The sequence below is a fragment of the Microtus oregoni genome, unplaced genomic scaffold, assembly GCF_018167655.1.
Source record: "Microtus oregoni isolate MIOR12 unplaced genomic scaffold, Mior012 000073F_000, whole genome shotgun sequence".
Classification (NCBI taxonomy): domain Eukaryota; kingdom Metazoa; phylum Chordata; class Mammalia; order Rodentia; family Cricetidae; genus Microtus; species Microtus oregoni.
The window spans coordinates 2,946,737-2,971,991 of record NW_024543980.1 but is presented as its reverse complement, the minus strand read 5'-3'; the positions used below and the strand labels follow the sequence as shown (position 1 = coordinate 2,971,991).

General features: G+C 35.6%; 1 protein-coding gene across 14 annotated transcripts in view; it reads right to left on the bottom strand.

Annotated features, from left to right (window-relative positions):
• The window catches only part of LOC121441027 (lysine-specific demethylase 6A), a 134,881-nt gene that overhangs the window by 66,903 nt on the left and 42,723 nt on the right, over positions 1 to 25,255 (bottom strand). For all 14 annotated transcript variants that reach the window (XM_041642168.1, XM_041642155.1, XM_041642156.1 and 11 more), the window contains exons 5-6: positions 16,732 to 16,790; positions 4,749 to 4,869 (exon numbers count right to left, since the gene is read on the bottom strand). In XM_041642168.1, the coding sequence (XP_041498102.1) occupies positions 4,749 to 4,869; positions 16,732 to 16,790 (180 nt within the window). The remainder of the gene's footprint in view (positions 1 to 4,748; positions 4,870 to 16,731; positions 16,791 to 25,255) is intronic.

Below are 25,255 nucleotides of genomic sequence, written 5' to 3'. Positions count from 1 at the left end.
GAAATTTTTTAAAATGCCATATAGACTTATCACCCTAAAATGAAGTCTCATTCAGGTAATAGTAAACCAGTTTACAAATTGAGAAATGTGCCCAGGACAAACTAAACACATGGGATAATTTACTGGCTAATTTAATGGAAAAAAAATAACACCATGATTGACAAATGAGGTAATTATATTTCTGTGGCTAGGCAGACTGACAAAAACAAAACAAAACACACACAAACAAAATAAAACAAAATATACACACAACCAATGAAGGCACGGTAGTACACACAGATCACACACATCATAGGACTTAGGAGACAGAAAGATCAAGAATAGAGGCTGGAGAGATGGCTCAGTGATTAGGAGCACCAACTACTCTTTCAGAGGACTTGGGTTCAATTCCCTGCACCCATATAGCAACTCACAAACTTCTATAATTTTAGTTCCTCGGGCACCAGGTAAACAAGTAGTAAACAGATATACATTAAGACAAAATACCCATACACATAAAATAAATAAAATTTAATTAAAAAAATAGTTCAGGACTAACTTTTGCTAGGTTCAAGGTTGGACTGGGTTGCATGAGAGACTATCTCAAAACAACAACAAAACAAAACAATGGGGGAGGGGGCCACACCACACCCAAATCAAAAACCAACTGTACTAAAAAGAACAAAGAACTGAAGCTGGACATGAGAGCACACACCTGTGAACCCAGCAGTAGGGCTGAGACTAGATCAGCTCACATTCCTTTATAGTTGGAAAAAAGGGCTATAAGACACAGAATATGTATAGAAATATTTATCCATGTACATCTTTATAACACATATATATTATAAACATAATTATATAATATTCTATATTATGCAACATATATTTAGGTATACCTTCATAACGACTTTGTGAGGTAGGCATAATTATTCTGGTTCAGTAGACAGAATCAGAAATTAGTAATTTTATTAAAGTTACAAAATTAGTTACAAGGTATGTGGCAGAATCAAATCTCAAAACCAAATTTGCTTGCTATGAGAGCTGTTACTATAGTACCAAAATAGAATGAATTTGTTTTAGAGATGTATTTTGATAAAAATATTATGAAACATTGACTAAAATAAGGAGGCTCTGGATCCATTTCATGTATGGATAAGAGGAATCTAGTAAGAAAATAAATTATTTTTATATAAATACCATTTTAAAAGTCTTATACAAGCAACATCTCTCTTCAGGAAAAAGTCAAGGAAATAAGGTAGAGAAGAACTGATCAGAAGCTAGACCTATAGCTCAGTAGTTAAGAGTGTTTGTTGCTCAATCATGAAGACGAGAGTTTAAATGTCAGCTCCCATGTCACAAGCAGGGTGTGGTCTAAATGTCTGTAAGTTTATCTGTGAAGGGGACAGAGAAAGGAAAATTGCTGGGGCTTGAAGGCTTCCAGACTAGCTGAGAAACTGTGAGCTAGTTCTAGGGTTTAGGAAGAAACCCTTATGAGACAATGAAGAAGACATCCTCTTATGTGTTCAAAGCATGCACACCTGCATATAAATACATATACTTCCACAAACATGATTTAACAAAAAAAACCTGATCTGTAATGGAAGGAATATTCACAGTACCCTCATTACTAAAATATTCTTTTATTCGTTTCATCCCTCCAATATGTAGAAACAGTATATTTACAACCTTGAACCTTGCTCAAAGACTGAGCATAACTGTTCTAAGAATGACATCTCCTTTGATAAACAATTAGAAAAGACCATGATTTATTTCATCTAATGAGATGAAAGATGAAATACTTCTGAAAAGATTAACATGAAGATAGGATCATTCTCCTGAATGAATGATGACCACTACCTATTGACATTACTAATAAATGACAGCACTATACTAGGCACAAAAACTACTACATGTGACTATGAAAGTATCCCTCATCCACTTAAAAAAAAAATAGAACTAAAAGGAATCATCTTTGATGAAACTTCGGGTCAATTTACTCAACTAATTCTAAAGGTTTGATTTCATACATGAGCTACTTAATTTAATTAAATTTACTTGTATTTATATATGCATACATGTGTGGAGGTCAGAAGACAACCTTCAGAAATCTGTTCTCTCTATCTACCATGTGGGTCCTCAGGACCTAACTTGTAGGCTTAACACTGCAGCCTACAACATACTGTGCTATAAAAAAGTCTGATGTGGTAGACGAATCATCAGAGGTTCTCCCCTTATCCAGATGGAGGTAAAATATTTCCTTAAAAAAAAAAAAAAAACAAAAAACTGGAAGTCATCCAAGGGAGAAGTGAACATCCTTCTAATTTCTACCTCCATGCACTGCAAGCTAAACATTTACAATAATAAACGAAAATAGCTGCTCTTGGAACCAAAAAAAAAAAATGCTGAGATTCAAAAATTTCCATTTAATAGACAATGAATACATAATTTAGAGAGAAAGCTTTCAAAATAAGTATTAATGCAAAGAGAAAATCAAATCGTCGATATTGTGAAAAAGAAAAATATCAAGAGCTCTTAAAATCACCTGTTTGTAGAAATTTATTATATATCTGGATATTATCAATTATTTTAAACAAATAACAACTCTCTCCCTAAAAAGAAGGCTGCCCTTACTTGGAGCATTCTTGGTAAGACAAACATGATCAAGATTTGTTAGTATTTTTTTTACCTTAGCACTGAAAAACTATACATGAATATTTTGGTTGAGAAGCAGGAATGTTTGTTAGATTTGAAATACCACACCTCCTAATTTAAAGGAACTTCTGATATTGTTGCTTTCTTGAAAACAGAATTTTTTTCAGACATTATTAAAGTTATCACTGTACTAACATTCAGGTATAATTACGTTCTGTAGTTTGGAACACATCTAATTACCATGCACAATGCATACCGGTAATAAAGTTTGTTAACTGCTATCAATCCTTCTACAATTAAGAGGGATGTTTATTTTGTGTAATAAAACAGTTAGAAATCTTTGATAGCTAATGAAAACTGACTATCTAAAAGGAACTTTTAAAGTATATAAGATGACATTTCTAAATTTATTTTCTACTTCAAAACCAATGATTTATCATAGTTTATTTTAAAAAAATATTCCACTAAGCTGAGGAAAACTGTAAATTCCAGGTATTATACTCTGCACACTACTTAAAGTCATGCTGGGACCTATTCCTCTACTGCACTTACCTTCAATTACTGTGGTCTACATTTTTTACAATCTATTTGTCTTAATGTTCTTGGTTGCATAACTCTTATCATTTTTCTTTATAAAAGCATGAAAGGCTGGAGGAAAAACAGTATTTGCACAGTTTCCTATAGTGGTATAGTATATGTGTTTTAATAATAAAGCTTGCCTGAAGATCAGAACACAAAGCCATACAGGCCAGGCAGTAGCTGCACACACCTTTAAACCCAGCAGCCACACTAGTCAGTCATACATGCCAGGCAGAGGAGGCACACACCTTTAATCACAGCACCCACATGAGTTAGTCGTAGAGGCCAGGTGGTGGTGGTACACACCTTTAATCCCAGCACTAGAGAGGAATATAAAATGGGAGGAAACAGTTCTCACACTCAAGTCTCAGTCTGAGGATTTGTGGAGGCAGGATCGCCCATTTCGGTCTGAGGTAGAGGTTAAAAGCTGGCTGCTTTGTTTTTCTGATCTTCAGCTTGAACCCTGATATCTGTTTCTGGGTTTTTATTATTCATGCTATAGTTTTCTGCTTTAAAAATCTAGAACAATTAGGAACACTGATAGATAGTTTAAAAACAAAACACCTCTTGGCAGTTCCTTACTAGTGAGCTCAAATTACAACCAAATGTGAAGTCATTTTTATCTCCCTTCTCTACCCTTCCCACAACCTTTAGAATCATGATCAACATGCAACAAAACTCAGCAGTCATTAAGTTCATAAAACTGAAAGCTTGCCCCTAGGACATGTAATCTTTCCAAATTAAAAATTTTTGTCATGTAGGTAAGTGTTACTTTCATGAAAGTCCTAGTAATGATGTCAAAGGCAGAAGAAACTCAAATATAAAATGAAAATTGGGAGAAATACTCAATGTCCACTGGTAGGAAGATACTCAACCAACAACATATTATTTTTCCCCAACAATATTTATACTTATAAACCAGTAGTCCAAATGCCACGAAAATACTTTTTATTATATAAATGCAAGACATCTCTTGCTAGCAGGGCGATGGTGGTGCACGCCTTTAATCCCAGCAGAGGCAAGCGGATCTCTGTGAGTTCGAGACCAGCCTGCTCTACAGAGCTAGTTCCAGGACAGGCTCCAAAGCCACAGAGAAACCCTGTCTCAAAAACCAAAGACGTGTCTTGCTGGTTGAAGTGGACAAATTTATAAAGTCATGTAAAGAAAAATGGTTGATGGCTAGGTCACAGACAAAACATTAAGTAGCAGTCTGTGGCCTCTATAATGGACAATCACTTCTTCAGGGAATTGCAGATGCCCCAAGATCCTTTTCTAACAGACCTTAACAAAACTTAAAACAAAAGTTTAGTTACGGTATGATAAATTACCAGGCAGCTCTCAGTATCAAAACACATTGTATTATGAAATCCAATTTTTCTTTCATTTCATAGTTGATGTACAGTTCCTTCATCTAAATAAATTTTCTTTGAACATGCCAATGTAAGTTAACATTTCTCAATGCTCTAATATTTAACAATAACAGCAACAATCAGAGAAACACAACATTGTATCTTGAAAAAAAAAACCCAACAACCTACCTTTAAACTAGACTCATAGTCTGTGTTCACTTTGAACATAAGCCCAAGTCTTAAATGAATTTCCTTGGCTCGACAAAAGCTGGGATCAACATAAAGCACCTCCTGAAATGCTTTAATTGCCCTGAAAGAATATAGACATAAGATATCTTAACTTTTTACATACACATGCTTTTCTGCTTGGTAGTACAGTAAAACTCGTTTTATGCAAAACTATTTTTAAATATCTCAGGTTTATAAAAATAATGTGTTATTAAAAACTAAAAAGGAGTACCTAGCCCTTTCATACAATTAAATGTACATGGTCTAATTTCATATAAAATGGGAAAATTAAACTTATTCCAAATTATTCAAACAAACAATATTTCATGGTTTAATAAAATTCTGTGTAAATAAACAGTTTCACTGCTTCTGGAATTTTTTGGGAGATGTAGAGAAGAATACACAAAAAGGTTTGACTTAAAAGGAGAAGGCAAAGTTTAGGGATTAATTATATTTCTAGTCTATTATATAAACTAAGTCTCCTTTTTAAAACTTTGTAGCTGCTTTCCATGTTTTGGCATGCAATCCATTTGCATTTTATATTGTTTTAGTGAGGAGTCAAGTTTTCATTTCTGTATTAATATCCAACAACTCTCACATTATTTATAGAAAAGACCATCCTTACTTAAAAGCTCAACGGAAATGCTGACATTCACGCATTTGTTTCTAAGTTTGTATTCTAGTTAACTTTCCTTGGTCTATCAGTTTCTTTTCCTCAAATTCTCATTGTATAATTTCTTTTTTTTTTTTTAAAAAAAAAAAGTATGATTTCAAGCAGAACAAATCCAGGGAAGAGATTCTTTTTACTGAATAGACTTCTATCATGTCATTGCCTAACTTGATCATGTTAATTACCACCTGCTCAAAAAGAGTATTCAAAATGCTTTGAATTTTAAAAGCTACAAATCTACTGGAACAGGGATGCAGTTCAGATGGCACAGTGCTTACTTAACATGCATGAAGCCCTAAGTTTGATCCTCAGCACCTCATAAGTCCAGCATGGTGATTTATGGCTGTTTATCTTATACTCAGAAGGTAGAGAGAAAGACAATGAATCAGTCTAGGCTACTGAGACCCTTTCTCTAAAATGAAAATGTCACAAATGCAAGATCTCCTGAGAAAATTGGGAGCCATGGAGGTGGTAGGAGAACAAGGAAAGAGCTATCTTGATTGAGGGAGCCATCATGGGGCTAGCAAGAAACCTACCAGGAATCCACCAGGATGACCCTTGCTAACATCCAAAGCAACTGTGGAGGGAGTGCCTGAACTGGCCTTTCCCTAGAGTCAGATTGATGACTATCTTAATTGTCATCATAGAACCTTCATCCAGCAGTTAACGGAATCAGATGCAGAGATCCACAGCAGAGCACTGGGCTAAGCTCCCAAAATTCAACTGAAGAGGAGGAGCAAAGGGTCAAGACCATGATGAGGATACTCACTGAAATAGCTCACCTGAGGTAATGGGACTCTGAACTGACAGTAGGGGAACCAGCATGGGACCAAACTAGACCACTCTAAATGTGGGTGATAGTTGAATGGCTGGGGCAGACTGTGGGGCCACTGACAGTGAGACCAGAATCTATCCCTACTGCTCATACCGGCTTTTTGGAACCTATTCCCTTTGAAGGTATACCTTGTTCAGCCTAGATAAAGTGGGGAGGGCCTTGGTCCTGCCTCAAAGCAATGTGCTAGACTTGCTTTGAGACTTGCTAGACATGGTGATTTCCCCATGGGAAGCCTTAGCCTCTAAGGAGTGGATAGGGGGGTGTGGTGGTGGGAGGGGGAGGGAGCTGGAACTGGGATGGTATATTAAATGAAAAAAGACAGTTTTCTTTTAAAAATTAACTAATTTTAAAAATGTCACAAATGTTAATATAATTACATAGCAGGAAACAGTAAAATAAAATAACAAAAAAATCTACTGAGTTATGGTGAGTAATATTTAAATCCTATTGATTTAAAACTTCTACTAAGTAATGCATCACTCTACCAGTATCATATATTCTTTGTAAAGCTTTTTAAGAGCTAGCACTAGTCTTATAATCATTAAGCTGACTATTATGAATCTTAGAATTTTCTAAAATAATCTAAATATATTTATACAAAAATATATCACAAAATACTTCATATATCTTTAGTAATTTTAATGAATCACACCTTATCTAGTTTTTTCTTTTAAAAAAGTAACAATTTATATACATGTTTATTTGCAATGTTAAAGACTTCTACTAGACAGTTTGTCAAGAGGAACAAACCTTTATACCTGTTTATGGCAGCATTTAACTTTCTTCTTGAAGAAATAGGTATTTATCTGTTAGTTGATTTTAATAAGTGGGTGGGAAATGTGTAAGAGAGGAGTCAAAGGGCTGACAGAAAATAATGGGGGGGGGGTTAAAATCTTATTTAAAATGTGTCAATCAGTGCAAGCACAAGGAGAGAAGACAGTGGATGCCTGTGGGCAGAAGCATCAAGAAGGTCAGAAAGAGAGACCACGAGCTCAGTGGAAGAATATATGAGGCCTTAGGTGCAGATCTAGCAGCAGCCCTTTGCTCTCCACAAAAACAGGCCACTTACTAACAAATGATACCAATTTGAACACATACAGTATGCCTGAAAAACAGTACGCAGAAAGGGTTCAGAAGCTTTTAGGGTGGTGGTAATATTTTACTTCTTCACCCAGATGACAGCTATACTAATGTTTATTTTTCACAATAGCATGTTATGATATGCATTTATTATTTAGACCATTTAAGGTATTCTTGTACTAACAAAAACCATGACCTAGAAATAAAGATGTAACTGAGCTAGAAGAGTGCTTGCCTAGGTTTCAACCTCAGCACTAAACAAACCAGAGTTGCTGGAATAGGTTGAAAATCTCAGCACTGAGGAAGTGGAGGCAGGGGGATTAGAAATTAGAGAGCATCCTGGCTACCTAGCCAGTGAGTTTAAGGCAAGCCTGGGATATATGAGACTCTGAATCCAAAATATAAAAGTCATGATTAATGCCTCACAATGTCCTTAGGAGATGAGTCAGAAAAACTGCTAAGCAATGTGCACATGTGCCAATCAATAAAAACCCCAGGCAGGTGTGAGCCATAGACAAGAAAGAAAAGTGGAAAGGCAGATAAGATGTTAGGAAAGAAAAAAGAAAGTTTATGAGGAAAAGAAGATAAGACTGCATGACATCAGTAAAACCCCATCTTCAAAAATATTTCCTGTTCTATCTCAATTAAAATTCTAGTTCTTCCCCCCAAATGTACTGTTTTGGGATGTGGACAAACATGGTTTTATGTTAATATAATCTCTGATTAGGCAATCAGTCTAGATTCAGAAACACTAAAAACACATTACGCTCAGTCTATGTTCACTCTTTAAAGTCTAAAAGTGTCAAGGCAGATATACATGCACAAATGCACAAACAGCAATGTATATCCTAATCATCAAGTTCTCCTTGATGCTATAATGTTATAAACAATCCTCAGCATTTCATTATTAGAACATTTAAAAAACCCTTAAAGATGTTTTTCCTGGAGGTAGGGTATTGCTAGAGGTCCTCCTGCTCCTCCAGCCTATCTCCACTGAGATACCAGCCCATTGGGGCGTGGTCTCTCTCCCTTTAAAAAAGCGGCCACTTCCCTCTCCTCTCTCTCTTCACTTCCTGAGTGAAGCAATGAGCAATGAGTTTTTCCTGAAGTGACATTTGAAGTTTCCAGGAAGAAGATGGGGCCCCATCACAACAACTCCACCTGGTTGATATGACGTCATGATACTAATAGCGCTACTACAAGACCCATTTTGGGTACCAGCTGCACAAGATGATTCCAACCTGGTTAGCTGAAATGGTGTACATCTTATACAACATTCTGGCCAGACCTGCACAAAATACTCAGAGACTATTGGCAATTTTAAAAGACATTGATCTTGAAATTTAACCATCATTTTACTTTCACAGAATCCCCCAGAAAGAATGTCGCCCCCATGACAGCTGAAAGTAATTCTAGAGGACGAAGTCCCCTCTCCCAGTAAAGTTTACCCCTGGGTTTAGGGACATCATTTAGGGGTTGATTATAATTAGTATACGATTGAGGGTTGGGAGAGGAATTTTATAAGCTCAGGGATCATTTTGGCAAAAAAAAAGGGATGATGGGATAATAGTTTTATAATTGTGAGTTACTGTTTTTAGACAAATATATTGGTATTGATTGTTGTATATTGATACAAAGTGAAATTATATTGACTATTGTATGCATGCATGTTTCTACCTCTGTTTAAAACATTTTTTATGTATTGACATATATTGTATTGATATATATTGTATATATTTACCATATTGCAGTGTACATTTCTACCTCTGATTAAGATACTTATATAATGTTTGTGTATTGATATATATTTACCTACTGCAATGTATATTTGTACATTGTTTATATTTCGAGGTCATTCTCCTCATTTGTTTCACAGTTGTTTATTTCCTTAGTCTTTAAGTTAGATAGATATTGAGAATTATATAGATTAATAGTCATCTAAGTTTGTCATTAATAATTAGACTAATCAGGTTCTTTAGATATATAGAGATTATACTCAGTATAGATAGATAATCTTCAACTTCTTCAAAGAGCTGTAGAAAACGGCCTTTAATCTAACTCAGAGTTTTGTGGTAGTGAGACACAATTGCTCCTGGCAACACTACTCTATTCCCGAAAGAATGTTGAGCACCAAAGACACTCCACCTGGAGCCTTTCTTTTTGGCAGAACTGGCCTTTGGGCAAAGAAATGCCCATACCTCAACCACTGACAGAGATACAGATATGCATCAATGGATAAAACAGGACTGTCATATCCTGCCAAGACAGGGTAAGATAGTTTTGAAAAGTTGCTTGCCTTTAATAATGGTATGTCAGTTATGTTAGGCCTTAGCCAAAGTTGGTTGCTTCAATGCTGCTAACGTGACTTTGGGTGATTGCCCAGGTAGCTAGTTGTCTCTGTGATTTGTTGCATGTTTTGGAAGTTGTTTTACTGAACTTCCTAATTACCCAGGTAACATTATTTCCCTTCTCAGATCTTCGATGGGGTTGAAGACTATATAAATGTAGTTACTTTCTCTCATGACTTGGCCAAGTTATTTATTATACAAGACCTAAGCTAGTTAGAATAGGATATTTGACTTATTGTATATAATTTCATAGTAGGTTTAGAACTCTCTTATTTAAACAAAAGGGGGAGGTGTTGCGGGAGGTCCTCCCGTTCCTCCAGCCTATAGCTGCTGAGATACCAGCCCATTGGGGCGTGGTCTCTCTCCCTTTAAAAAAGCGACTTCCCTCTCCTCTCTTCTCTTCACTTCCCTCTCTGCTGGTGACTAGACTCCCTTCCTGGTTGCTTAGAGGGCTGTTGCCTGGGACAGTGATCTCTAAGTTTTTTCCTCTTTAAATAAATACCACCCTATTAATCATAATTCCAAACTGGTGTGGCATTGTTTGTGACTTACGCCTTCAGTAAGGGGGCTGGAAAAATAGCTCAGCGGTTCAGAGTACTGACTGCTTTTTTTTTTAATTGAAAAAAATTTCCGCCTCCTCCCTGCCTCCCATTTCCCTCCCCCTCCCTCCACTCCTCTCCCCTGCTTTTCCAGAGGATCCAGGTTCAAATTACAGCCCCCACATGGCAGCTCACAACTGTCCATAACTCCAAGATCTGACACCCTCATACAGTGTGTGTGTGTGTGTGTGTGTGTGTGTGTGTGTGTGTGAGAGAGAGAGAGAGAGAGAGAGAGAGAGAGAGAGAGGGAGAGATTTTGTGTGTGTGTGTGATAAGTTTGTGTTACATTTAACATCGTGGGCAGTTGCCAGTTAGTTCCAATCTCAGCTGGTTGTTGGCTGTTCTTCCTCAGCCCGTCTCAAAATTTTCTTTTTTTGCAAATACTGGTACTCTTGTCTTCACTACTTCTGTTTTTTAACCTATGGTATACTGTTTCCACTTCTTCTAAGCTTGTTCCTTCAGGTCTTTCATTCTTTTCTTCTTCTCTAAACCATCATCAACAAGAACGAATCAACTTAACATGTTAACTGATACCATCACTTGAATACAATCAATACAGTTATTTGTTGAGAAGGAAGAACTCTACAGGCTCTTTACTGATCAAGATCACCTAACAGACAATACATTTATTCACATATCTAAGTTTGACTTTCTGCCTAAACTTTTGCTGGTTTTTCTCTTGTGTGACACTTGGGCATTACACATCCCAGGAAAACAGAAGGGAGAAGAGAGAATGCTGCTAAAGATTACATTCAAATTTTGGTTATTATCTTACTGTATATTCCTCTCTCTCCAAAATACATGGAGACTGAATATAGTCTCTGTAACACAAACTAGTTGGTATCACTATTAAATATTTTATCCTGATAGAATTTTAAAGCAATTTAATTTAATCTTAAATGGCTACTAAAAAAACTGTACAAAATACTTTGATAACACAATGCCTAGAAAAATTCAGTTTTCAAATAGGCAAAGCATACATTTGACTGGAAAAAAAAATTTAAGGAACATATAGCTGTGCCTAGTACTATTGCTAATTTTTTTTAATAGCCTAGAAGCAAGTTTTTATATCATCAGATTATTTCTATTGATTTTGGGGGGCTAAAGAATTGTTTCATTTAATCATAAGTTTAAAAAGAAAATTATATAAATCTAAATCCCCAATAGCACTAATTCCACAAAAACACACATGTGCTAAATATACTTTAAAAGAATGGTCACTTTTGAAACAGATTTTTAGAAAAATCATACTACAAAGAAAGAAGGGGGAGGGGGGAAGAGAGAGAAAGAGCGACACAATTATTTAGATCTATAGGAAACAATTCTAACAGAATGTCCCTTCCACATTTTTGGCATATTTGTAAAGAGAAATAACAAAACCTGAAGTGTCTAGGGATAATTATGCAATGTTCAGAGTGTTTCCTCAAAAATAAAGGGGAAATGAAGAAATTACTTAATTTTTCATACAAATTAAAGAATAGTCTACCTCTAAGTTAGTAGTAAAATACACATATACAATATATATGTACTCCCATACATATACATTCAGAAATTTATAGGCTCTTTTTAAGAGAAAATTAGAAAGAATTGATGAATTCTTTCTAAGAGACAGGTGGGTAAGATTTTCGAAGATGGAAAAACAAAGAGAAAACAGTTCAAACAAAGTAAAGTGACAAAAAAAAAGCTTCTGGTCTCTTTAGGAAATGCTAATGTAGTGTGATTAGCACAAAAAATAAACTTGGACAAGAACTGACTACAAGGATCATTTGAGGTTGAATTAGAAGAGGCAGGAAATGTGAGGCTTAGTTAGAAAAAGCACATTGCAGGTGCATGTGCTGACATTTGCTAGTGAATCACCTCCCTCCTCTCTCTAGCCCTCTTTAGAAAATCTTCAATCACCATTACAATAAGTAGGGCCTATTTTCCCCTCCTGTATTGCAAAATTTAAATATTTAGCCCCTAATTCCCCTGAAGTTTAACTAATCAAAACCCTTACAAATTCTCTCTGGTCATTGTTGTCTCACTAGTAAACTATTGTCAGAACTGCCTTAAATGTTCAAGTTTTGTTTCCCCAAAAGAGATTATTTAATAAACTCAGTGTATGTTAACATCAACTATTTATTGATAATAAAATTTCAAACTAAAAGCATGTTTGTTTAATAGCTCAAAAATAAGCAATAAATAGAGGTTTTGATCAGACTCAATGCCAGACAAGCCTTGGGAACAATGGTATCAAAAGTGCATTAGGTTTATTTTTTCCCCTAATTTCTTTCATCTTATCAGAATGCTTTAAAATCGTCACTAAAACCACCCATCTTTTCCCCTACAACATTTAGTGAAATGACCATACAGGAGAGCAGAAATTCCTTCTCCCTTAAGAGCATACAGTACTGACTGCTGTAGAAATGAATCCTAAAAAGCTGTACAAGTAATGTGTTAACATCTGTCCTTTAAAGCTCATCTCCTTCTCAATTAATCCCTTTTGATAACCTATCATAGTTGCCAATTACATTTGGAAACCTAAATTTCAAAATTTATGCATGTAGCATGGAACTATGTATCGCTTACATTTGCCACAGTGAGGCAACACTGATATTGATCAATGGAAAGTATACTAACAGAAAATGCCAGAGATAGGTGATAAAGATATACACATCTTAGATATGCATGTAAGGATATGGCTAAAACCTGCACTGAAAGGAAAAGTTTCTATTTCTTTAATTATACTTTCAAGAGTTAATTTTCTTCATCTTTTTCTGCCCATCTAAATTTCCCTTTTCTCTTTATACTCTCACTTGAGGATAATAGGTTCCCTATGAAGACATCTTTATTTCAAAGTAACCCTAGCAATTGACCACTTTCATGCACACAAATAAAAGAACTCCTTTAAGAGACCATTGCACATAATCATGAGTTTCCATGTCTTTATTTTCCAATCTGGACATCTCACCTTAAACTCCTAGATTTCTGAGTATTAATAATAATAGAGCTGAAAAGTCAGAATTAAAATGAGGATCTAACAATTGCTCTAATGTATTAGTAACCAACTATGGGCTCCTCTGCCTAAGAAGAGGCTGTTACTAAAACTAGAGAAGTTAATGAATATAATTAAATGAAACAGACCCACCAAAAACAAAATTCCCACCGAAAAAATGAAGAGCATAATCTGTCAAGAAACAGGTTAACAGTAAAAACATAGTTAATAAAGTAATAATATATTAGTATCACCAACCTAAAACACGCATGTTGGTTAGACGCATTGTAAGATACTCTGTCTCATCAAATGCCAAGAGGCATCATTACCAGATACAAACCTTATTTAAATTCTACCTGTACAAAAATTACAATATTCTGAGACATTTCTTTGTACAGATAATTAAAGGAAAAAAAAACTTTTCTAACAACACTTCTCAACAAATTTCAAAGAATTTGGTGTTCAACCAGAAGTTCCTAATAGATATCAATATTTATCATGAAACATGTGACAGAGCATAAAGTAATTCAATCTAAATAAATTACTGTCAAATCAGTCTGTACTCTGAAACTCTCATCAAGCACTATTGTGTGCTTTTCTGTTTGCAATTGTTCAAGCAATACCAAAACAAGCTGAAGTAGAAACATGAGATGTAGACTTGGGGAAGAGAAAGGTGTTGACCAGGAAGCAAGTAAAAACACATCACCAGGGAGACTTTATGGACAAAGGTTTAAGGTGTATTATTCACGAAGTAGCCAAAGACTGAAATTTAAGACATAAGAAAATAGTGGTGGACTAAGAATAGATCAACAGAAGGCACTTATTTAAACATTGCCTTGTCCCCTTTATCACTCAGTTTCATTTCTGAAATCAACTGAATAATGTAGAAATCATATATTATGAATCAAAAATAGCATGGTCATGAACTTATTAAGTAATAACAACTAATTACTAATTTTGTTCTTACCTTCAATGAAGAGGTAAGCTCTGAGTTAACCATAGGTTTGTGACATAAAAACATCCATTCTTAAACTGGAGAGTTCCTTGCTTTTTTCTTACATTATTTCCAATGAACCATATTTACCAATGTGCCCAAGAGAACCACTACAAATATGAACCAAAAGACACAGATGCCTATGCGCATCTGTGATGTCACCAGAGTCTGAGACAGCCTGCATTACAAAAAAAAAAAAAAAAAAAAGGAGGAGGAGGAGGAGAGAAAAGAAAGGCTAGATGTAGAGGTACATGCCTCTCAACTGAGGCAGGGGCAGAGGGGCAGAGGCAAAAGGAGATCACTATGAGTTCCAGGCCAGCCAAGACTGAACAGTTAGTCATACCTAGTAATCTTAAAACTTACAGGCACAGTATAATAGGAAAAAAAAAAATCTATGCTTGAAGAATCTGTATATAAACCTTGCTTCTGCCACCAACCAAACAATTATGTAATACCAAGTTAAATACACACATAACCTTTCCTCCACCTACAAAATTAAGAAGGAAAGCATGAATCACCTCTAAGACTATTTGTCTAGTTTTCAAAATTTAGAATTTTTTACACCATGGGTAGGGTCTTTTAAAAAATTATAAGACTTAAAATTCTTTGGTTTCAAATATGATACAATGGACACTAACGTTGTGGTAGTTTGGATGATAAAGGCTTCCATAGTTTCATATATTTGAATGCTTGGTCCTCAGTTGGAGGAACTATTTAAGAATGGTTAGGAGGTAAGGCCTTGTGAGGGGATGAGGGGTGGGGGTGTCACCTGTCTTTGAGACTTCAAAATCCATTCCTAGTTCTCTCTTCCTCCCATTTGTGGATCAGGATGAATGTTCTTGGAAACTGCTCCAATACCATACCTGTCTGCTTGCTGCCACTTTCTCGACCATGATGGTCATGGATTCTAACCCTCTGAAACTTTAGCCCAATAAACTCTTCTATAAATTGCCTTGGTCATGCTGTCTTATACAGCAATAAAAAAGCAACAAAGAGAGAAGTTTAATTTAGGATTGCCGGATTGCCGTAAAGGAAGGAGTAACTAAAAAAAAATCTCAACCCTGGTATGGTGATTTATGTCTGTAATCCCAGCACTGGGAAGAAAGAGATGGAGGATCACCTTGAGTGATCTAAGCACTGTCTACTTAGTAAACGTTCTGGGCTAGCCAGAACTACATAGTAAGTCACTGAGTTGCTTTTGTTTTTTTTGGGGGGGGGGGTGCATGGAGAAAGGGCTAAAGAGAAATGGTGTGATTGTTTTAATTTCAAAAAGTTAAAAATAAATGTTTAAAAAAGGTGACGTTTTATAAAGATAAGCATAGCTTTATAAAGTTGACAAAGCCATGTTCTTCTGGATGCTTAAAATATTAGAGCACAAAGGTATACCCTTAATATGTGATATTTCCTTAAAGGATCAAAAGCCAACCAAAAAAAACTAAAAGCTGAGACAGAAGAAAATTAACAAATGTCACCCATGTCTAAAGTTTCCTTTTTAAGAAAGATGGAGGATATCATTGTCAATTCATGCAAAACTTCAATAATAATATAAGTATACACATGGAGTATATGACAGAATTGTAATCTTTGGCCAATGAAAGCAATCCCCTTCCTAAGGATTTCAACCATACCCACTTAGCTTAAAAAACTAGCACACAGAAGAAACTAGAACAAAAATCAGAAACACCTTAAATTAAAAATACCCACACAGGGCTTTATAGTTTAGAAAACATGCAATTCTTGGGTAACCTTGAAAATTTTCTAAAAGGCAAATGATTATACAGTAGTTTGATTGTTTCTGAAGTTAGAGTGTGAATCTCTGTACTCAAATTCTATATTCTTTCCATTAGAGCACACTTCTGTCTTGAAAGAGGGTCACAGTAGCAGGGTCCTACATTTGACAGTCTATTCAAACTTAGGTGCTACTATCGTAACTTTATATTTTATAAGAGAGACAGAACAAACTTTTAATCTGGTACTCAGTTACTAAAAGTTGCAGTATGATACCCAGTGTATGACTAATTTTCCAACGTCAAAGAAAGTCAAAAAAATAAAATAAAAATAAAATACTAGCCATCATGGATATTTCTCCTGCAGATCTTGGGATCTAAGTTTAATCATATTCATTCTCTAGTTCAAATAACCTAGGGATCACCAGTCAACAATGAGTAATGGAGAAACTGAAAATTTTTCCTTTATCTAACCCTCTTTGACTATGATCTTATAGCATAAATAGTTAAAAACACAAACAATTCTAAATAAACTAAGGGAGGTCAATACTTCTGAAGAAACAATCTAATTATCTCAGGACATTACTGAAAACAGAAGAAAAGATTTACTAACAGCAACATTTTATTTAACACACACTCTCTCATACCAGAAAATATAAATAAAACAAGCTATTGGAAACAACTGGAGTCAATTTTCTGTATGACATGTTAACTTACCACTGAAATGCATTGTAATGGAAGTAGACCAAACCAAGACCGTATAAAAATGCAGCATTCTATAAAGAAAGGAAAAAGAGACTTTTAAGGCAAATAGTTATATGAAATGTATATTATAGTGTTGGGGCAAAACATGGTATTCACAATGTTTAAGCTCTTAAAATTCTTATGCTATGAAACAATATATTTACAATATATTTTTCAAACACTAAAACAACAATTATAAGTAAGCAGATGGCATAGAATCCAATCAACTTGGAAAAATATTCTGGCTTCTGTCTAATCAAATTTGTGCTAGGGGGAAAAAAATCAACTAATGGAATTCAATCAGCAAATTAAACATAAACATCTATTCTTCAGAGGAAAGAAAATGCTTTGATTGTACTATCTTATTTTTTTCTATTTGCACATGTATATGCTTTCTTTCCCTCCTGCCCTGATGGGGGACTTCAGCCAATCACATGCTGCTTAAGGTGTGCCCCCGCTGGGGCCACACAAAAAGCCCATAAAACATCCATGTGCTCTTGCTCTTCCTCTTTGGTTTCCTGTGCTCCTGGCATTCGCAGGATCTTTGGTCGTGTAAGTTTTCCCTCAATTATTAAAATCTTTTGAATTGAGCTGGTCTGGTTATTTATCAATCAACCACGCCCCTTCACTGCCCCATAGTCCCCAAATCTTGAAACTCTTTAATTTTATGCTCATTAGCACAGGGGGGTTGGGGGCAGCGCTAAAATTCAACAGGAATTCATTATATAACTCCACAACAAATCTTACCACTGATAAAAGAATTCGATACCACAGCAACACCTCCTGAATTACATTTATGGGTTTAACCACTGATTCTTTTTGTAGTTTAAAAAACAGGAGCTATACTTACTCTTATCCATTTTATCTCTCGCTCATATCCAAATAGCTAATTACTTTTAGGTTTTTGCTGTTGTTTTGGTTTCTTTTAGTTTTGTGGAGATAAGGGCTTATTATGAGCCTGGCTGACCTGTTACTTCATTACACACAGCCCAGGCTAGCCTTGAATTAGAAGCAATACTCTTCCTTTTGTTTCCCATGTACTGGATGACATGTACCACCACACTTAATCATCATACTCATACTCATCTTATACAAATGGCAAATGTTTGAGCATATATATATACTATACCAAAATGATGCAAAGCTGTTTTAGTAAATCTTTTCTAAAAGTCAAGCTTTCAAACCGTCCTTTTCTCAAAATTTCCCTTAAATTGTTCTCTTAAATTTCTCTGCTAAGCATTAAAAAAAATTTTAAACTGGGCAGGGCAGTGGTGGCACATGCCTTTAATCCCAGCACTGGGGAGGCAGAAGCAGGCGGATCTCTGTGAGTTCGAGGCCAGCCTGATCTACAAGAGCTAGTTCCAGGACAGGCACCAAAAACTACACATAAACCCTGTCTCAAAAATTAAAACTGGGGCTGGAGAGATAGCTCAGTGATTAAAAGCACTGGCTGCTCTTCCAGAGGACAGGGGTTCAATTCCAGCCATTCACATGGTAGTACACAACTATCTATAACTTCAATTCCAGGGGATCTGACACCTTCATGCCAATGCACATAAAAAAGTTAAATTATCTTTATAAAAACTTAAACTATGCACTGGAGAGATGGCTCAGCTATTTAAAACATATATTCCTCCAGAAAACCTGGGTTCAATTCCCAGCACCACATGGCAGTTCACAACCATCTATATCTACAACAGTTCCAGGAGATACAATCCCCTTTTCTGGACTCCTTAGGGATCAGGAACATACATGGTATACAGATACACATGCAGGCAATACACCAACACATAAAATAAAAATAAATCTCAAAAAATATTGAAACTTATTAAACTGCTTCTTTTTCAATTATGCTGTTATATTTTCTAAGAAGTATACCATTAACTAAAGGTTTTAGCACTAGTTAGTAGTTTATTTGGTGAGTTGACTTAGCTGAACACCTGTAAGGAAATGAAGATGTTAGGAAGAAAGGAGGTCAATACAGGATGCACTGTAGAGCTGATTATGGTTGTTAGCAACTGGGACTCAATCTTGCTGGAAATCTCTGACAAATAGTGTGGAACACTTGTCAGAGTCATCTTGCCCTAAGTGTAAGGAACCAGAGCACACAGCCCACAATAGTTATAAAACACTAACTCGAGAAAAAGAGTGGGTGGTTTAAGTTTAAAGCCCCAAATGTAAATAGGTAGATAATTTTTTGCACAAGAATTTTTAATAATAAAAATTTTTCTAGGACTATATTGTTCATTTCCTTTAAAGTCGATGTGCCTTCCAAAAACACTGAAAAACATTTAACTACATTGTAAAATCTAATAATGTGGTAATTTACTTTCATTATATCCTCATTACCCCCAATTTTCCAAATGAGAACATTATATGTGACTAAGGGATACACAAAATTGAAGAGTTAAGAAGGTCTCAACATTCATTTTGAAAACTGGTATTTAATTTTCTTTAATTTCGCTAGAGCTGTTTTTAACCAAAATCATTCATTTCCTATTCCATCCTCTGAACAATACTGAAGAGGCTGTACAAAACTAACTAAAATAAAATGTATTTCCCCAATTCTCAAAAAAATCATGTAAGGGCTGGAGAGATGGCTCAGAGATTAAGAGCACTGGCTGCTCTTCCAGAGATCCTGAGTTCAATTCCCAGCAACCACATGGTGGCTCACAACCATCTGTACTGAGATCTGGCGCCCTCCTCTGGTGTGCGGGCATACATCGAGGCAGAATGTTGTATACATAATAAATAAATAAATCTTTAAAAAAATCATGTAAAATATGATACAGGAAGAAAAATATAGATACTCCCAATACAGGAACAGTTAAGAGTCACGAAATGCATTATCTATAAAGTCAAGACCTGAAAGACAACTACTTTCTTGGAAGATGGAAACAATAATTGAATCCCAACAAGTATCTCTAACTTCTAAATTTGTTCTTAGCACAATGTATCATGATACCATTGCTTAACAAGAACTTAGTTTTGTTCAGAATGGTAGTATTTTCTATTTTATAAGACTAACAACCTCATGAGGCAGACAGTCTCACTTATAAAATAAAAAGAACTAAGGCTCAAAGAAAAGTAAATGCTCAAGGAGATGAATAAAACTAAGCAGAAGATATAGGGATTGACTAGGTCAGCCTCCAAAGCTCACTTTTAGCTATTGTCTGTGGTTTTGTTATTTGTGTACTAACTTAACTTCATCAAACAAAAATGATAAAGACAGGAATGTGAGGCAGAAATGATGGCACGTGTTGATAATGACAGCACCTAAAAGGCAGAGGCCAACTGGATTACTACTGTCAAGGTCAAGGCCAGCCTGATCTACACAGTATATTCTAAGACAGCTTGAGTAATACACACTAAGAATTTATCTCAAGGATAAAACAAAAACAAAAGTGGCAATTAAATGTGTCTATTCCTTGTTGTAATATAGCATAGTATATTCCAATACAGCAGATACCCAAAGACTCACTAAATCTAATCAACCATCATTTAAAGCTGTGCTTAGTTCCCATGTGACCCAGTATCAGTATGAGACATTACCCCATCTATTAACTAAGAGCTAAGTTTCATTTTTTAGTAATAGCGACAAAAAATATTCAAACATTTGATGATTAGCTGTAAATCATAGCTGATAGCAATAACTAAGTTCAGAATACACCACCCCCAAAATGCAACATCTTAGTAATATGGGATTCCTCTCTTTATCTGTGAATATGTTTTATTACCACTGGTTAATAAAGAAGCTGCTTTGGCCTATGGCAGGGCAGAATATAGCTAGGTGGGAAAACTAAATTGAATGCAGGGAGAAAGAAGGCGGAGTCACCGGTAAGCCACAGCCTCATAGCAATACACAAATTAATAGAAATGGGTTAATTTAAGATGTAAGAGCTAGCTAGGAATATGCCTGAGCCATTGGCCAAACAGTGTTGTAGTTAATACAGTTTTTATATGATCATTTGGTTCTAGGTGGCCAGGAAACCCCAAAGTAGAGTTTCCATTTACATCTTAGCATACTGATCATTTAAGCTGAAGGAACTTGACAAATATTATGTGCTAGAAGAATTTCTTTCTGACCCTCACTAACCCTTCACCTCTGAAAGTCCTAAGACCCTAGTAGATGCTAAGGTGTGAACATTAAGAGTTAATGAAACAGGTTGAGTACCTATATCTCTAGAATACCTGTGAGATAAAGAGAAAAGAACATCTCAGCTGAGGACAGTTAGCTCATATCTCTACAAACTGATCTCTGAATGGGATTTGCTATAAACCCTGAAATATAATATAGTCCCTCACAAAATACTATTATCTCAACAAAGTACTACTGACATCTCTACTAAAAAATATTAATCTTATACAAAAGGATGGCTTGAATAAATATACTAACATCTGAATAAAAGCCTTGAACTTAATTTCCAAGGAAAAAAAAAAGTAAGTAAATTCCCCGAGGTACAGGTATTGGCAAGGAATTTCTGAAAGGCTCAATAGCACAGAAAATAATCACGCCCCCTCAATTGACAAATGGGATTACATAAATTTAAAGGCCTCTATACAACAAAAGAATAAAGGACAGCTTACAGATTGGGTGGGGAGGAGGGGAAGCAGGTGCACAGGAAGAGGTGTCTCAGACTACTACACATTTAATACCTAAAATAAGTGAAAAACTAAAAATTAGCCATAAAAAGGCAACAAATTCAGTCAATAATGGGTTAGTGAACTGAAGAAATAATTCTCAAATTATCAACAAATACTTGAAAATATGTTCAACATCTTCAGTCATCAGGAAAACTACCTTGAGATTCCATTTCACTCCAGGAAGAATGTGTTATCAAGAAAACCAATGATAACAAATGCTGGTAAGGATGTAGGTAAAGAAGAATTTTTTTTCACTGCTGGTGAAAGTATAACTTCAGTAGCCACTAGAAAATCAGCAGGAAGTTTCTCAAAAACCTAAATATAAAACTACCATACAATAGCTTTATCACTCCTGAATAAATATCCAAAGAACTCTAAGTCAACATACCATAGAGCAGTGATTCTCAACCTTCCTAATGCTATGACCCTTTAATATATAGTTCCTCATGTTGTGGTGACCTGCAATTTTTTTTAAAATATTTATTTATTTATTATGTGTACAGTATTCCTTCCATGTGTGCCTGCAAGCCAGAAGGGGGCGCCAGGTCTCACTATAGATGGCTGTGAGCCACCATGTGGTTGCTGGGAATTGAACTCAGGACCTCTGGAAGAGCAGTCAGTGCTCTTAACCACTGAGCCATCTCTCCAGCCCCCTGAACTGCAAATTAAAAAATTATTTTTGTTCTTAATGCATAACTGTAATTTTGCTACTGCTATGTAGCAATGTAAATATATGATATTCAGGATATCTGATATACAACCCCTATGAGAGGGTCGTTCAATCCCCAGAGGGGTCATGACCCACAGGATGAGAACCACTGCTACAGAGGGACTTGCACATCTATGTTTACTCCTGTGCTATTCACAGTAACCAAGAGATGAAACCAGCCTAGGTACCCATCTTTTAGAGCAGTGAAAATACTTTACATGCTACCATAAGGGTAGAGTCAAGCAGTTACACATTTTCCCAAAACAATGGAATGTACAACACAGAGTGAGCCCTAATATATACACTATGGACTCTGCCTGGCAATGATTTGTCAAATCTTGAGGTTACTGATAGTAACTAATTTACCACTGTTAGGGGATGTTTTTTGATAACAAAGGTGTTATAGAACTCTGTTCTCTGAGCATGGTGTAGTCACTGAGGTCCTGGAATCAAGGCAGATATGTGATCACCTGCACAAGACATTCCAAGACTGTACCCATTAATATTCTTCTGTGGAAAGAGTAGAAGTTTCATAAGGCTCAAGAAGCCCCACAAGAACATAAACAGTAATGGTTGCTGGGTAAAGACCATTCTCTGGTAGTGTAGTTGCCCTATATTGCCCATGCTCCTGAAGTAACCCATCACACTGAGGCTCCTGTTAAGTCCTCCCAATTAAGCCATGGTGGAGCTGGGTGACATTGTTTCTTTATTCTATGCTTACCATCCCTATCTGAAATGAATAGAAATAAACCTCCTGGGAAACACCACACAAAAGCAGGTTATATGTGTACAGAGGTGGGGGTAGCTGTTTGCTATGGAACTAAAACTGAACTTAAAAATCAGTAACTGCAACAACACTTCCTATACTTTTCTAATAAGGCCCTAAATCACTATTGCCACTTTGTTGTTACTATTTAATAGTAATGGGCAAGGCCCCGACTCTTAGACCCACACTGAAAAAGAAAACTACTACCTAACAACAACACTAACTTGTAAAAAAAACAAAACTGAACATAAATGGGCATGGTAGTCTTGAATATATTAGAATTTTAAGAAAATACAAGTTATAGGCCATAGTAGAGTACCAGTAAGTTTAATATCTGAAGATTTTCATTTTATTGTGATCTGCAGACTGAGAGGAAAAATATGAAACCTTTATCCTAGAAGCATACTGTAATAAATAGCACTAGCTTGAAAAAAGACTCTTTCACAAAGGGTGAGAATGTGAGATAACAGAAGAGAATGCTGATCCAACTAATTAATTAATTCAAGACTCTAAAACTTTTATTAGACAAGTTCTAAACTAAAGACAGTTTAAGACAACAAGGTTCTATTATTATTTTGTCTTTTCTGTTTTCTTTGGCAGTACTGAGGGTTGACCTTGTGGCCTCATAAATACCATCCAACTACTGTACCACTAAGCTGTTGCTCATCCCCAATTTTAGGTTGAAACAAGTTTGGCTGTCAGTCAACACCAAGTATTCTATATGCCATAATTATCTTTGGAAACAATTACATTTTATGTTGAGATGTAATTGCAAAATGAATTTATATCAAACTATGAAACAGGCCAAAAAAGCTGCTTATGCCAAAAAGCACTGACTCCTTACTTGGGCACAAAGACAAATGAAAACAGGATGAAAATCTGACATATCAAACTTCATTCTGAATCTGTTTCTTACTTGGTGGCTCGGACTCCTACCTGACTTCTACCTAACTAACCTATTCTACCTCCTTCCAGGCTAAGTGACAGAGATGTCACTATCCTACATCTGCAGTTACCTTGGATTTCAGGAACAAAATCATGCAGGACAGACCACACACAGATGAAAGCAATTATTGACTAGGAAAAAGCTGTATCCTGTAGAAATAGTCACCTGCAAACCACCTTGTTATCTCAAGCACTAAAGACTTCTAACCACCTTGGAGGACCAGAGCAAGGGTCCATAAATGTTGGATCCATGTCTTGACAAAAATTGCTGAATTATGCCCATTTTCTCCTTATTTTAAACCTAGAGTTCATGTCATTACCCAGATGATTATTTGGGGTTGCTGTACCTCTTTATCTATTCCTCTTCCCAAAGTGGCTACCGTGAATAAATTTCTAACTTTTTAACCATAGAAAATAAATCTCTAACTTTTGTCTCCTTAATTGGGGTGTCAGGGTATGTTGCCAAACTTACCAAGTGTTTCAGACTATCAGAGCCAGAAGTTTTATCTTAAAAGATTTGGTCATGCTACTTTAAAAAAAAAAATCCAATCATGCTATCACTAATTCCACACAAAGTGATACAAAGCAGGAAAAAGACTTCACTGGAGATCATTTGAGAGGTAGGAAGAACAAATAAAGATTTGAAGGCATTCTAGAGGTTCTAGGTATAAACTTCCTGGTGGCTGGCTACCTTAACCCGTTGTATATCCTATAAACAGATAAAACTATAAGAATCTCACATGGAATTGAGAAAACCAGATGTTCTGTGCTACTTCAGATTGTTTCTTAAGAAACAACAGTAACAGTACCAATTCACTGCTTTGGTTTCAACAGCCACTTCATTTTAGGCACCACAGAGTTAACAGAGATTTCCCATTTAAACCTGGATCCCTGGAAGATTTTTAGTAAAATTATTGATTGAAACTATTTGGGGAACAGAGGTATACAAGTAGAGAGAGGCACAACTTTTACCTATCTGGTAGAAAACAGAAGGAGTAATTTTATATCAATTTTAAAGGATTAATGAGCCTAAACTAGAATACGCTAAAAATTATTAACAATGCAGTACAAAGACAAAGACACAGAAATACAAAAGATCTCTGTGAGTTCAAGACCATCCTGGTCTACAAGAGCTAGTTCCAGGACAGGCTCCAAAATCACAGAGAAACCCTGTCTCGAAAAACAAAAAAAACAAACAAACAAACAAAAAAAAACTGAACTTAAGAACAGGCAAGTTTATTATAAATCTAAAAAGCCTTGCATATAGAGGAAAGGTAAAATGGGACCTAGGTGATATTTAAAAATATGGTAGGTTAAAAAAAAACACATACACAGAACAAAACCTTCTAGTTATGAAGACTGTAATATTCAGATGCAGAAAACTGAATAAATAAAATGAAATCCCATAAAAATAGTAAAGTTGCAGAAGACAA